This window comes from Poecilia reticulata, chromosome 2, assembly GCF_904066995.2.
Source record: "Poecilia reticulata chromosome 2, P_reticulata-male-v2, whole genome shotgun sequence".
Taxonomy (NCBI): Eukaryota; Metazoa; Chordata; class Actinopteri; order Cyprinodontiformes; family Poeciliidae; genus Poecilia; species Poecilia reticulata.
Window position 1 is genome coordinate 33,254,209 of NC_088831.1, and position 16,342 is coordinate 33,270,550.

The 16,342-nt window shown below is 40.5% G+C and overlaps 1 protein-coding gene across 2 annotated transcripts in view; it reads left to right on the top strand.

The window, feature by feature from the left end:
* Positions 1-2,485: 2,485 nt before the first annotated feature.
* The window catches only part of igf2bp2a (insulin-like growth factor 2 mRNA binding protein 2a), a 78,688-nt gene continuing 64,831 nt past the window's right edge, over positions 2,486-16,342 (top strand). The window contains exons 1-2 of one of the 2 annotated variants that reach the window (XM_008403953.3): positions 2,486-3,392; positions 4,497-4,557. In XM_008403953.3, the coding sequence (XP_008402175.1) occupies positions 3,218-3,392; positions 4,497-4,557 (236 nt within the window). In that variant the 5' untranslated portion in view covers positions 2,486-3,217. The remainder of the gene's footprint in view (positions 3,393-4,496; positions 4,558-16,342) is intronic. The other variant, XM_008403952.3, reaches the window with a different exon arrangement.

Below are 16,342 nucleotides of genomic sequence, written 5' to 3' on the forward strand. Positions count from 1 at the left end.
CAGGTAAATTCACCTTCACAGCCATGAGATCAGGTTATTTTCCTTACCCAATTCAAACTGATGTTTGCTGCTGCTCACATGAAGAGAAACAAGCTTCATCAATCAAGAGGAAACTGAAGTTCAACAACTACCCCTGCTGGTCACTATGAACCTCTGAAAAGTCCTCAGAAGGGTGTTATAATAGATTACCCAAAGATTAATTTGACCAAGATAAGACGCAAATGATCAGTTTTGATCTTTCTGGCTGTTTTAGTTCATCTCTAAGACATGTTTTTGGGTGATTTTTTTTGTAACGGATTAGGTGAATTGACCCTATTTTGGTGTAAATTTGTACCTTTTAAATGAAACCAACAAGCAAATTTCTAAGGAAGAGTAGTTTGGTTTCATTTTACAGGAAAGTGGGCAGACACCATATTTAAGCTGACACACCAGGAGGAAGTAGTGTTGAGTAAGTGTGATTTCCTTCAAGTCCTTTGTCAATATCCAAATAGTTGTTTTATATGTTCAGAAATGTACATTGTATTTATTTGCATATTTGTGGAAAGTTCAGTTTTTGTTGCCTTTGCTCCAATTTTGGCTGATTAAACTGAAGCTGGAGGTAAAGAAACATGATGGGGAATGAAAGCTGTTTAAAAGAAAAAAAAGAATTGCGTGTTAACAAAAGCTGCTGCAAGTTTTAAACCTGTTACTATAATATTCAGTGTTCTGAAAGTGTAATATACGCAGGCATTGCCGCAGTGAGGAGACAGAAACCACCCGTTGCACTGCTGACCACACCTTGGAAATTAATTTCCATGTTCCACCACAAGTCCACATGTATGTGTGTCTCCACGTTCCTCCAAATGTCACATGCATTTCCATTCGGGGTGGAAATAATTTGCACAATCTGAAAACCCAGTGACCCAATTTTCAGAAAACTGCCTAAAAGCAGAAATTTGTATTTTTTAGTTTTATTTATTGGGGGTTTGGAGATTGCTCTTTCCATTTTTAACTGTTGATTTTTTTTTGACCAGCAGCAAAAAAAACCACACAAAAAAAACAAAGACCCCACAATAACTGAGCGTGTGTGCATGCCATCAGGAAAGTAAAGAGCTGTTTTGTAAATAGGCCACAGTTTGTACATTCCTCTGTTCGTATACTGACGGAAACAAGGCAAGAGAGAAGGAGCTGGTCACTCCTGCTGCTGGCACTTTCTGCACTACAGTGGGGTGGCAGTAATGCTCCGAAAGCTCAGGGAAAGAAGTCACATGTAAAGAGAAAAGAATTAGGCTCCTCCCCTTGGGTAACTAGGTACAAGACTACACATCCATGCATGAGCACAGCTGCCACAGCCTTGCAAAGCTTTTGTTTGCAGTCCGCCTTAAAACATGCTTCCCTCCCAAACACACCCATTTGCAAACACTTACACAACCGCCACAGCAAATAAAAGGATTCATGTGTACAGCTCCGAGTGGCTCCTTCAAGAATCCCCTTCTGTTCTTATCAGCATTTGGCTTTTCCACCATTTAGGCTGCGCTCAAAAAGGGATTTAGAGACTCTCGGCTATAAATCTAGTTTTCTTTTAATTATTATTTCTCCAAGAACAATATGTACAAGGACAGCAGTGTGGTTTCACTTTCTTTATTGCTTTTTTTTTTTTTTGGTCCGTGTGTTTGTTGAAGGAATGCTTTTGTCTGTATTTCAATGTAAATACTACAAAAATCAAATATTTCTCAAACAGGTGCTGACTGCAGTGAAAGGATCCCAGAAATCCATATTTCTGGCTCCCTCATAAATAATTAAAAGCCTCAACTGAGGGAGGGATCATTGGTTTACTGGTTTAAGTCGACAACAATTTGAATTTTCCACACAGCAGCTCCTATTTACTTCCTCCTTCTCCGCTGGCACAAGGGGAGGGACTGACAAAGATCCTGGTCTGACGACCTTAAAGACTTCAGAGTTGGACCCTATATAGAATTTAAACTCATTGAATGTAGTGTAATAAAAGTTCCTTGGAATGAGTTCATATTCATGAATATTTGTATGAAAATAGGACTGGTTAAAGTTGCTGAGAAAGTAAAAAATATATATATATACATGACCTATGTGGAGTGGGCTACACTTAGAATGACAAATGTTGCTCATATTAGCGTCCATCCGTCCAATCCACCCATTGTCTACACTTGCTTTCAGGGACATGAACATGTGCTAATATATCGGCATTAAAATCTATATTATAGCCATGAACTTTGGTGAGGTGCAGCATTTATTGACTTATCCTCCATTGTCCCCCTTTTTGGGCCTTCAAATGAGATCAGGATCACATATTTATTGAAAAGAAATGAACACAGTTTCAGTATTTTAAAGTCACAGTCTGTAAGTGCTGTATGGACTTTTATCAGCTTGTACTAATGTTTAAAAAAATAACTGAAAGAAGCTGATTATTTGAACATATGCACTTGAAAACATTCACTTATGTTTTCAAGTTATAAAATGTAAAGAAATAAAAATGAACGATTTAAACATAAAAAAATAAATAAAAATGGGGCGAGGGGGAGTCTGATGCCACTGTAAACCCTATAAAGTTCATGTCAGGTTAATCTTGTCCGATTTTGTTGTAAAACCTTAAAATTATTAATGGCCCCCGTAGAGCCGCCCTTTCAAGACTTTCTGGAAACGGCCCTGCACTTCCCTTCTCTTCTCACTCCAAACCAAGCCAAGCCCCTTACTCCCATGCAACCTGGAGGCCCTTATTATGATTTGATGAAATAACCCCCCTCTGCCTCCTTTAAGCCCATCCCTTTCGCAGAACACAGCACAGTCATCACCATGCCCCTCTGTACGCCGGACGAGCGGCACATGCACCTCCAAACATTTTTTCTTGTGATTTTTAAGGGAGATTTTGTTTAGAGGCGGCGCTTGTTGGCTCCGGAGTAATAGCGTCGTAACGACACTTTTTTTTTTTTTTTTTTTGCCTCACCTCACCTCACCACCACCCCCCCCAGTCCCTGTTGAAAGAGTTTGACCAGGGCCAGAGTTGGTCGGTAACTGGGGGGTCGCTCATTTAGCTCCCTATTATCCTGGAGGACGATTTCCCCCCCACCCCCAAAATACATTTAATTTAAATTTTTTTTATTTTATTTTTCAAAAATTTGTTTCTGCTGCTCTCAATACCGTCTCACTCTTGAGATCTGGCAAGCCTTTCGAGATTTTTCCCCCTTCTTCTGCTCTTCAGATCATGAACAAACTATATGTTGGGAATTTAAGTCCTTCGGTCACAGTCGAGGACTTGGAGCAGCTCTTCGGGGAGAGGGAGCTGCCAGCGCCCGAGCAGGTCCTGCTAAAATCCGGCTATGCTTTTGTGGACTTCCCCGACCAGAACTCGGCCATAAAGGCTATAGAGACTCTCTCTGGTAAGTGTGTGGATTTTGATATTTGCGCTGAGTGATGCTTGCTCGCTGCTGACAGGGGAAATCACACTACAATAGGTCAAAGTAAAAAAGTGTATTATTTATTATTTTGGTTTCTTTACAAAAAATATATATATATAAATAAATAAAATCAACAATAGCACGGGACGGTGTTTGTGATTAGAGTTGGAGATGTTGGATAAATGATCGATCCCACGCAGGACCCACTCGAAATATATATATATAATTTTAAGAGGAAGACACGCGCGGTCTTAACGCAAATTTCCACGCGCAAGAATCACCTTTTAATTCCTCCTTTTATTTTAAGGAGATTCCGATAGTGCATGGCGCTACTTTCTTTTTTCCTTTTTTTTTTTTTTTTTCGCGATCAGCCGCTGGAATGTATATGGGATGGTCTCTGACTGACTGACTGGGTTCGGGTAGGCATAATTATTTTTCACTTATTTTTCGTCCTGATTTTATTGACGAGCGCAGCGCGGCGCCAGCGCGGAAAACTTGTCGGATCCCTGTTCCCCCGGTGTCCGGCTATGTTTTTACGAGGTGTCTTGGAGGTGGGTCACGGGGGTCCGGAGGAAAAGGGCTCATAAACAGGTAGCTGAGTGTTGGAGGAGGAGGAGGTGGAGTGAGGGGGGGAAGGAGGAGGACGAGGTGAGACGCTAATTCCGTGCTGCGCTCCTTTCTATTTGTACGTGATAGTAACCCAAAAAAAAAAAAAAAAAAAAAAAAAAAACACCGTGGAAGCATCTACCTAACATCTGCTCGGTGTTGTGTTCTTTACAGGAGAAACATATATCCCCCCTCATTGCAATGCTTGTGGGAGTGGAAAGCATGGCTGCCCATTCCCCTCACCTCCCCACCACCCCCACTCATACACTACTACTATATAAGCTCATTAAGCTTCGTTATGGCGCACAAAAAAGGCCCTTCCAGAGTGGTTGGAATAATGCAAATGTGCGCAACGTGTGCGCCACGATGCGCCCCGAGTACTTTCTTTAAAAATATGAATGGGGACGCACCTACTTCATGAAGTGTTGGCGTACATTGTTGCAGACACATGACTTACACTGTCCATTCTCGCCCCTGCAGGTAAAGTTGAATTGCACGGAAAGCTGATAGAGGTAGACTACTCTGTTCCCAAAAAGCTAAGGTAGGCGCTTACACTCACACCCACACACCTATACTGTGCTGTTACCTCATGTCTGAGTGAGTGAGTGAGTGAGTGAATGTGTGTGTGTGTGTGTGTGCCTGCGTGTGTGACCTGTAGGCTTCCGCTGTGAAATATAGTAAGCCACATTTCCCTGTTTTTTCTCGTGAGATTTCTGCCAGCCTTGTTGTTGTTGTAGTTGCTGCTGCTGCTGTTGTTGTTGCTTGGCGATGAAAGGTCCTAATTGTGCGTGTGGCCAAACAAACAAAAAGAAAGAAAAGCGACAAAAAAAAAAAAAGACACAGTTTAGTCCCAACATCCGCAGAACACAGCCGTGGCTGCTGCCATGTTGCGTGATCTGCAAGCGAGGGCCATATCCCACACGCAAGCACTCACACACGCATGCAGACATGGCACGTTTGGGTCCTGATTGGGTTTATTCTGTTCGTATGTGATGTGAATATGCATTTCTGTGTATGTAGACGATAAGGTTAAGTTTCATTATGTGCTGGAACTCTATCGCACAATGAGTTGCAGTCACTCGACCTTCCTCTCTGGATACTATATAATCTATGGATTTGCTGCTTTTGTGGGCTCAAAAGCATGTAAAACCTTAAAAGTTTTTTTTGTTTTTGTGTTTTTAAAAGCTTAGAAAACACCGTCTTTAGGTGTGTGACGCCGTTTTTACGTAGCCAAATTAAATACATGTAATTATAATTGTTTATCTTTAAGGGGAAAAAGTACATTGCGTGACAAAAAAGGTAAATATTCAGCCCCCTTTGTGCAAGAACACGTGACCCCTACTTCATGTGAGTCCTCCCCCTTTTTTAGTGCAAAGCCACACTTTCCTGTATTAGAGCCCATTTTCTTCGCCCTGCAGCCCCGTCATAGAGCGTTATTTACGTTTAGATTGCGCCACAGTCGAGGAAAACGTGCAGTTCCCCCGCTTTACGGCTCGATCTGCGAGGCGCAAACATGGTGTCAAAGCCTGCGCCACTCCCCTGAGTTAATGTGCACGTAGGCCGTGGAAAAGCTGGAGGAGCCCTCCTATAATGGCTGCCATGATGATGGCCCTGCGCTCTGCTGCTGCCTGCACGGCTATAGGCGGACACCAGCACGCAGCAAAATGTCCATACAGTGCATGTGACTGGCCGCATGTGTCCAATCGGCGGTGTGTATGTGCAGCTGCTGGACCCGCAGAGCGTGTTTCCCTGTAAAAGAAGGGAAAAAGGGGGCCTTAAAGCGAAATCTCCGCCATGTCTGCGAGGTCCATGAGCGGGGCAGCGGGTGATGCGTACAGGTGTTCATTTTGAAAACACAGAGTCAACTGGATGAACTGGAGCGTTCACAACTTTTAATTAAATCAAATACAGTGCTTTATCACGTAAAAATAAAAATAATAATGCGAAAGATTCTAAATTAACCTCTGAATTTATTTGTGGATTTACTTTTAACAACAGAGCTCTGAAAAAAAAGCGTAATTAATGTTACATTTTGATTTATTTTAATACAGTTGCATTAAGTGTGATCACCAAACGTAAGGGATATTTGCAGATCATTATATATAAATTGTCTAATTTTGTAACGTGATTACCTTTAAGTTAAATTGTAAAAAAGCACAGCTTAACGTGTATTTAGTTGTTTGCATGCGAAAGTGGAAACCAGACTGATCATTACTTTTCTGCAAATATATTTTCAGATTAGTTTGTGTGCAGTGTGTAACTTTGGAAGAAGTAATCACATTTTAACTGAGCCTAAATGATACAAAATCATATCTTGGAGTGATTTAACCTATTTTTTGAGCTAAAGTAGAACTTAAAAATAATTATCAGTTTACTTTAAGTATTTTTGCTCATTAGTGTACTTAAAGGGCACACTCTTGGAACCACTAAGAATGTTTTAGTTTAACTTAAATGTCAGAAAAACAAAGCTTGAAGTGCATTTAAAATAACTTTATGTAGTCACATGTACTAAACTGTGTATAAATGTACAGTTTACTGTTATTTTGAATACATCAGCAGTACAATGCAAATCAGCTTCGTTCTCTAAATACATTTAAAATGCAGTGTAAGTGCACGTTTTATTTTTAAGCAACATGCTTAAGGCATATTTTTATTTGTTCAATTTAATTTAAAATATTTAAATTGTTGTCATCTTAAGGTCATCACTTCGTTTTTACAAGAAAAAAACAGGTCCAGTTCATGCCCAGTTATACAGAAATACACAATAAATCAAATCCAGACTAATATGGATTTAGTGGCACAATCCCGTCTGTTTCTATATACAACTTATAACAGTAAGTTGTAAGTTCATATGGAAAACATGATCTTTTTGACCTTCAAATCATTCCAACTAAAATACATTAGCTCTTCAGTAATTAATAAAAGTTATTTCTTTTACTTTACACATTAATTACATGTATGTGTGTACTTATGTGTAAACAATAAAATATACATTAATAAAGATATTTAATTGCACTGTTTAGAGACTGAAATTTATATTTACACATTGCTGGTGAGGACTCGATTAATGTAATTTATGCAGGTTTTCATTTAATAATTTTTTTGAATTACAATTTTATGTAAACTCCTGTATTTAAGTACTGGATTTTGGCAAATCCTGTACTTAAATAAGTGTAAAAAAAATTGTAACTTTAAACCTACTTCACATGTTGTGAATGTATCATTAAATGAGCGTGGAGGGATGAGGAATCTTAAATCCTATTCGCTACCTGAGTTTTTTTAAATTCAGGCCTGCTGTAGTTTGAGCTCCTGTTGGCTGTTTTTATTGCTGCGTTGTTTGGCTTTGACATGTAATATTTACCACGTGGAAAAGGGGTGTATTTACATTACTAAACAAATTAGGTATATTATAAAACAAAAGTTAAAACAAAAAGATAACCTCAAATGAGACTGGTTGAGGAGATGATGTGTTTGTGGTAACATTTACTGATCATGTGAGGAACTGGGCCTTTTTTTAAAATGTGGTTTTGAGGTGTGAGATCAGGAGGTTTTCACATCTGATTTATCAATAAAACGTAACTTTTGTTTGCGCTGTTTTGTGCTTTGGTGCTTTCAAATCAATTCAGAGAAACCAGTAAAGTGTTATTAATTGTAAGAGATTTGTTAACATTTAAATAATAACTTCTCAGACTTACATTTAAGAGAAAATAGAATAATTTGATACGAAACAGTTGCAATATTAGAAAAAAAACTTTTAGCTTTAAATTCCTTGAGCATTTTTATTACTTGGCCATTGCTTTATTAATGTAAAATTCTAATAACAGAGAAATTACTGCATATAAAAAGCACAATTAAAACATGTTGCATATTATTGCCAAATCGCGTTGATCTAAAACTGTAGTTTTAAAATACACCATTTGTGTAAATAAATGTTCCAACAGAATTCAGTAACAGGAAAAATATACAAGATTGTTGTAATATTTTTAGAGGTACAAAACATTTTTAAATTATTTACGGAATGCCTTTATTATTAGAAAAAAGGAAAGTAAAGTTTGTTTGCTGTAATATGCACAAATCTTCTTATTGTTTACTTAATTTCAGCTTTCTCAAGGAGCGAATCAGAGGAAGAAGAAACTGTTTTTTTTTGAATAGCCTTAAATTGATCCGGGTGTGACCTGAATGATATGCAGCTTATGGATAAAAGGCTCCAGCTGTGAACTTGATCAATAGTCAGTTATCAATATTCAGCTAGATGCAGTTGTTGAGTGATCAGAATGGCTGCTGGCCTGAATGAGCTGAAATGTTTCTTTTATGTGCTCATTTTTTTAATATATATATATTCCCCCCCCCCCCATCACCCTCAATATTTTCTGGGTGTAAACATCTGCATTGCACCACGGCGCTGGCCCCTCGTCCACATCTGTGTGTTTGGGCTGTCAAAGACTGCACTCTGAGTCTAAACAGCGAAACACGATAGCCATCAGTTGATCCACTTTGAATCCAATGATACTCCCCGGTTGGTCCGGGTGGGAGGAGGGGGGGCTGGAGGGGAGAAGTGCTCCTAGTCTGGGAGAAGCGCTCCTGGTCTGGGCTGCGGTTTTGACATCCGGAGCCACATTTAGCGCTCACCTGGCTGCAGGAGGAAGATCTGGGATGCTTGAAGATGCTTGGAGACGCCAGGCTTAAAGAGCTCTTCAATTCAATATGCTTAACATTGAAGTCATAGGAAACAGGGTAGCGCTTTGTCAGTGTACACATAAAAATAAATTAGCCACGATGCGCTCGAAGCATTTAGTTTTAGTGCTGCATTTAAAAAATCTGCCTCTTTCAAGTGCTACACAATTTGTACAGCAATTATTTACTTTTTCCTGAAAGTTTTTTACATTTTAAATTTTTTAAATATTAAATTTTTTTTATCCTCCACTCTCCTGAAGTGGAAACCGGCTTTCTAGTGTGTCAGAGCACATATAGCTTAAGGGAGCAGCGAGGATCAGATGTGAAAGAATTGTAAATTCATTGTGTGCCTATCAGATCTGTGAGATCGTTGTCTAAGCTTCCTGAGAGTTGGAAGCTCCCTAATATTTTTATCCGACCCTTCCACGTGTTTCACTGCAGCTTCTGTAGAGATCCACTTCTCAGGAAGCTTTTTTTTCTTCTTTTTCTTCTTCTTCTTTTTCTTCTCCTTCTCGCTGTACAACCTGTTGCATGACTAATTTGTTACTACGGCACTAAATTAAAATTAAAATTAAAAGCAGGAATTAATAATCAGCAAAGCAACTGTGGACAGCAGCATGCGGTGGTGAGGAGGTGTGGATGGTGTGGCTGGGATGAGGAGGATCCCTCTGAGATGATGACTTAGCCTGTGACTAAGCTAAAGAAATACACAACAAATGAAAGCGGAAAGTTTCCACCTGAGGGGAAATCACGCGGTGACTGACAGCTTCAGCCATACGAGCCGTGGGTCTTCTTATTTAATCTCTGAGTGGTTGTATTAATGTGGATACAGCCTGTCATGGACACAAAGTAAACCCCTCATTGATTAGGGATGAGAGTCATAAAGCCTCCTGGAGCAGAGCTACTTCAGCCATTTTCCTTCAGTCAGCCTGCGAAAAAATCTGTCCTTGATGATTTATTCTTATTGGCTTGTGGAGGTCAGCTGTTTGAGCAGAAGAAAAGAGAAATGTTAATTTTGGCTACACATGGACCGGTTACTTGTGTCAAGGTTTGCTATGGGCTAAGAAACAAAAAAAGGTTCTGTCTCACTCTTCCTACCATTTAATGTTCTTTTATTGAGATGTAAAAGAAGGAGCCAGAGGGGCCAGAGTCTCCTTTGGCTGCGTGGTGCATTAAGTGATGCAGTGGTGCCCCTCCCGTACCTGTTCCCGCACACTGCTCGTCAGCTTACTGAAAGAAGATCTGTAGTTGAAACCAGGTATCTCACGGTACGAAAACGCGTCGACTTCATTTTCTCCCTGTCTGACATTAAGTAAAATAAAAAATGTTCTTAATTTTAGGTCCTTTAGAATCATCAAATGAATTTCCATTTGCTAAACGATAAATTCATAAGAGAGATAATTTATTAAAAACATTTTGCCACTATTCTCAGATTGACAAATTTACATAAACTAAGTCTATTAAGCCTTCAAAGAATTTGGGAAAAGCTCTGACGATGATTTCATGACTTTATTCTGATAGATTATTGCCTAACATTTAAGTTAAATAGAGGCAACACCTCAAACACACAGCTTCCTTGTGTGACATGACGTAAAAGTCAAGACATCATCCAAGTTATCAGGAAGAGAAGCGCGGATGAAAAAAGTGTGTTTCCTCTATGGGTCCAGCCATTACGCTTTCAGGAAACGGGACAGACTCTGTGTCTCAGAGACGAGTGTGCTTTCCTGTGAAATATGTGAAAAGCAAAAGAAAGTCGTGAAAATTACATGTGAAAAGAAAAAAAGTTTTTATCAGTTTTATCTGAAGCTAATAAAAAAAAGTCACTATCCACAGTGAAACAAGTGGTCGGGCTGAAAGGCTACTCAGGAGTGAAGAAGTCATTATTCCAAAAGGAACATAAAAGCCAGATAGAGAGATGAAGGTGTTCATTTTTGGAGACGTAGGGTGAATTTTACCATATTGATTTGGAGAAAAATGGTGAAGGTTGCCAGACTGAGAGCATTTTTTGAATGGTGAAGCATGTGAGTGGCATTATAATGCTGTCTGAGTGTTTTCTGGTGTAAGTGGGACTTGTACACTTTACAAAATGGATGGCATCATGAGGAAATAACGTTATGTTGAAATATTGAAGCAACATAAAAAGACATCAGCCAGGAAGTTAAAGCTTAACTAGAAAAAGGTCTTTTTTTTTTAACCACCTAATTAGTTACAAAATAGCCTCAGGACAACAAAGTCAGTGTTTTTTAGTGGCCATTACAAAGTCCAGTCTTAATCACATAGAAAATTCATGGGAAGAGCTAAAAAGGTGAGTGTGAGCAAGGCGACCTACAAACCTGACTCAGTAACCCCAGTTCTATCAGGAGGAAATGGCAAAAATCTCGACAACCTTCTTCCAAATGCAAACTTCTGAGTTTTAATAGATATCTTCTTATTGTTGAATTCAGTTACTAGAGTTATGTTTGGCAATTCTAACTGCTCTAACAGTTTAGCCTGGTTTATTTTCAGACCATGTGGAAAAACAAAAGTGATGTAAAAAATAAAAATTCTGGTTTCAAGCAACTTTACAACAACTCCGTAGTATCCTAAAGTGCAGCACATAGGATACAAAGAAACAATGGGATAGTTTGATAAAAGTAACACACAAATGTCACAAAAGTTATCATTAATTTAAACATGTTTCATAGCAGCTTTGTTGTAAGAAGCAGTCCGGGTCAGAGTCTGTGGAATAAAAGATTATATTAGCTCCATGTAATGGCACGATGAAAGTCTTTTTCTTGGCCATAGTGTGATAGGTGTATGCATGTGGGTGTACAAAGTCAGCTTTCTGCGCAAGAAACAGTTGCTTTTCTGTTTTAAGTAAGTGCAGCTCGATCATGTAATGCAGTTTTGTTCCAAATGTCTGTGAAAACTGTGAAGTTGTTGTGTTTTTCTGAAGATTTCCACACTTTGAAAATCTCATGCTGGCCCATCCACAGTTGTCTATCAAGATACAGAAAGGGAAACGTGGGACTGCTCTCATCTCATTTAGACACTGATGTGAGCAGATGTTGGAGGTATAGCCGCTAATCAGGCTTTTATGAATCGCTGGCGTCCTTAAATTTGGTGGATGTGATTTAATGAGATATAAATCAGGATTACGAGTCTGTGCTCAAGTTCTTTTACTGGAGACAAAATAAAATTCAAAGATGCAAGGTCTCTCCTTCGTCTTCAGCGATCCTGCCCCCCCTTGGTCGCTGGGTTTTTTTTTGTCCCGTGTTCAGCATAGGAACAGAGAAGTTACGTAGAAATGACAGAGCAGAGACAGAAATGTCAACTGCTTCATTTTGGATATAAAGCTGAGCACTTCCAGGCTTTCAGTGAAGCTGGTTGTCACAGCGGGCCGACGAGGGCGTGGCGTTCTGAGAGGGTGGGCAGCTGAGGCGCGCAGCAGGTGGCCTTTCTCACACTGGCAGAACACCCCCTCCCCCATGCTTGTGCCGTATCATCACCATATAAAACTGCTTCGCTGGTACAACTTAAGACCCCTGATGGTTTTTGAACAGGTGAAGCATCTAAAGGAGCCAATCAGGTTTGAGACGGAGCTGAGACTTAAATTGTCAGAGGGAATGTTGTCGACCCACAGCTGGTCATATAGACGGCTTGATTTGGGATTTTTGAGTCTTTAAAAGTTTCTCCTGTCTTTTCACAATGAATTGACGTTGGATCCAAAGATGGAACAGATTCCTCAAGAAATTCCTCTTGTGAAAGCTTATTAAAGGCTAATTGGCATCACAGATTGATTGCATAGTAGTGCAATGGGATAGACCAGAGTCTGAAATATAGAATAGATAGGTATTAAATTTAGTGGGAGGGTGACTATCCATGCTTTTTGTGACCACAAATATTTACAAACAGCCACATTTGTCTTTCATGTAAGTAAGGAAAGGGTGTAGAAACCTTCCTTTCAGCCAGCCGACTGGCAGTGCACAACACATGCTGGAGGTGTAATGTTGCGTGTTACACAGTTTTGAAAATTAGAACAAAATACAGTAACTCGTGCTGCATTATCTAAGGAAATTAAATAATTGAGGTGTAGTTGTACAATCATCCATTCTACTGGTCGGATTAATTATTTTTCATGGAACGCATTAAGGCATCTACCTTGAAATACAACAATGTTGCCATTATTCTATCCAGGCATTCCATAGCAATTGAGAGCATGCACATTGATATTGTGATGCAATATATTGTGCAAGTCCATGTTACAGCCCCCCTTTTGTGAGGAGGAGGGGAGCAAGCCGACAACCACAAAAACTTTAGAGAGACAACGTGAATGGTTTAAAAAAGAGTGGTTTATTGTTAAAATCCCAGAAGGCTTGTACAAACTGTGGGGGAGAAAGGGACGGTTAGGTGGTGCCAAATCAAAGAAAATAATAAAACAAAACAGGGCCTAACTACCATCTATGCTAAAGAAAAGAAATAGAAAACAAAAACCCTGCCTACCTAATCTAACAAAAGTTTCCACCAAAACTTTACATGGGTGGCACCCACCTACTTACCTAATGTTTCTAACAGAAAAACACCTACGTGATGACATGTACAGGGTACCCCAAACTTACCTCGCCCTCTAACTCCCACCACAAACCTTCACACCAAGAGCAACAAGACATGCGTCAGGTAAAGTCAGTTCCCGCGAGAGATCTCCGGCTGGGATGCTTATATAAGGCCTCCCTGGATGCTGATTGGGCCTTGGTTGACAAGGATCAATCAGGGGAGATTGACACCAGCTTTCCTTACTACCTGTGAAGAGACAAACAAAAGAGGGGGGAGGGGAAAGAGAAACAAACAGCCTGACAGGCATGTAACACCCCCACCCTTATAAGTCCAAACAAAAATGTTTGGAATGCTCAAGATAAAAAAAAAAATGCAAGCTCAAAATGCACGTGACAAAGCATCTGCTAACACATTCTCTGACCCCTTTTTATGGCAGATCTTGAGGTTGTACTCCTGAATGATCAAAGCCCACCGCATAAGTCTTTGATTCTGATTGTACATCCTGGAAAGAAAGACAAGTGGGTTATGGTCTGTGAAGACAGTGATGGGTTCCACACTCAAGCCAAGGTAAGCTTCAAAATGCTGTAACGCCAAGAGTAGTGCAAGCGCTTCCTTCTCAATGGTAGAATATCTACTTTGATGAAGATTAAACTTCCTTGAGAAGTAGCTCACAGGATGCTCTATGCCATCTTTATCATCCTGCAGAAGGACAGCTCCTGCCCCAACAGCACTGGCATCTATGTCCAGCTTAAATGGCAAACTGAAATTTGGGGCGGAAAGAACAGGAGAACACGAGAGCAATCCTTTTAGCTGTTCAAAAGCATACTGACATTCATCAGACCAAGTAAAAGGTTTAGAAGGGCTGGTCAAAGTTGTTAAAGGAGCAGCTACGGTGGAAAAGTTTTTACAAAAGCGACGGTAGAATCCTGCCATCCCCAGGAATCGACGGAGCTCCCTTCTGCTTGAAGGAACCGGAAAGTCAGAAATGACTTTAACTTTTGCATCCACAGGACACACTTTTCCTCCACCAACTTGTTGGCCAAGATAGAGAATGGTACCTTTACCAAACTCACACTTTGAAAGGTTGAGTGTTAGTGAGGCAGTTGAAAGACGTTTAAAGACCTCAAGCAAAGCTGCCAGATGGTTAGGCCAGTCATTTGAGTATACAACTATGTCGTCTAGATATACTCTGCAGTTTGGCACATCTCCCAGTACTTTATTCACAAGCCTTTGAAACGTAGCCGGAGCATTACATAGCCCAAAAGGCATCACTGTGTACTGGAGAAAACAGTCTGGTGTGACAAAAGCTGAGACGTCAGAGGCCTGTTTTGTTAGAGGTACTTGCCAATACCCTTTCAGCATGTCAAGTTTAGTGACAAATTTTGCTGGTCCAATTTCATCAATACAGTCTTCAATGAGAGGCAACGGGTGTGCATCAAGGACTGTTACAGCATTCACCTTACGAAAGTCTGTGCAGAACCTTGGACTTCCATCAGCCTTCATGTCTAATAGACATGGAGAACTCCATGGGCTGCAACTCTGAATGGCAAGTCCATTTTTAACAAGGTACTCCACTTCCTTTTTCATAATCTCCCTCTTTGTGGGATTGACACGGTATGCCCTCTGCTTTATAGGTGCAGGATTGGCAAGAATAATGTCATGAGACACCACATTAGTCTTGGTAGGAACATCCCCAAACAGACATTGGAAGTCTGATATGAGTTTTGTAATGTCCTCCACTTGGTCATCTGATAAATGTGACAGATAGTCAGGCAGGTTAGCTAGTATTTCACTATTACTAAGCCTTGCAACTTGTGGTGGATCTTTGCACATTACCATATCCTCCTCAGCCAACTTTGAAACACATGTTACAGGGGAAATGGCTTCAACCTGACTCTGGGTTGCTTGGTCAGTCCCCCTTGAATGATATAGTTTCATCATATTGACATGACAAAACCTGGTCTTACGGCGACGATCTGGGGTTTGAATAATGTAGTTCGTTTCACCAAGTTTCTTTTCTACCACATATGGTCCAGAGAACTTAGTTTCCAAAGAAGAGCCAGGGATGGGTAGCAAGATCAAAACCTTATCACCAGGGTGAAATTCACGAGTGACTGCTTTCCGGTCATAATGTTGTTTCATTTTGACCTGCTTTGAAGCCAAGACATTTTGCGCAAGAGCACAAGCTGCCTGAAGTCGCTCTCTCATCTTTGAAACATACTCTGGAATACTTTTTACAGAGTGAGAGGGTGAGATTAGCTTGTCTTTAAGGAGATTTAAAGGTCCCCTAACCTCATGTCCAAACACAAGTCCAGCAGGACTACAACCTAAAGTGTCTTGCACTGTTCCACGCACGGCAAATAACAGAAATGGGATACCTTCATCCCAGTCCCTCTCTGTATCCATACAGTATTTTCTCAGCATTGCTTTTAATGTCTGGTGAAACCTTTCAAGGGCGCCTTGGCTTTCAGGGTGGTAAGAGCTTGAAGTTACATGCTCCACACCCAGCTGTTTTAGTGCCTGGGCAAAGGTCCTAGACATAAAGTTTGTGCCCTGATCAGTTTGGACAACCTTGGGAAGACCAAATATTGAGAAAAACTTTACCAGAGCTTTGGTAACCATGGGAGCTGTGATCCTCCGCAGGGGCACGGCCTCAGGAAACCTGGTGGAAGCACACATCATTGTCAAGATGAATTGGTTTCCACTTCTTGACTTTGGCAAAGGCCCCCACACAATCCACAATCACTCTTCCAAATGGTTCACCCATGACTGGAATTGGGCACAACGGAGCAGGAGGTATAATCTGGTTTGGCTTGCCTGCAACTTGGCAAACATGGCAAGTACGACAATAAAGTGAAACATCAGACTTGAGACCTGGCCAAAAGAAGTGTTTGAGAACATTGTTATAAGTTTTATTTATACCCAAATGCCCCGACAGTGGATGATCATGTGCTAATGCTAGCACCTGCATGCGGTACCTCATTGGCACAACCACCTGATAAATAGTACTCCAGTCCTCCAAGATTTCACCAGCCCAGCGTCGCAACAGAAGACCATCATCAAACACATATGCCACCTTCTTTCCCTGGGCTTCCTCCTGGGTAAGAACAGAAGAATGA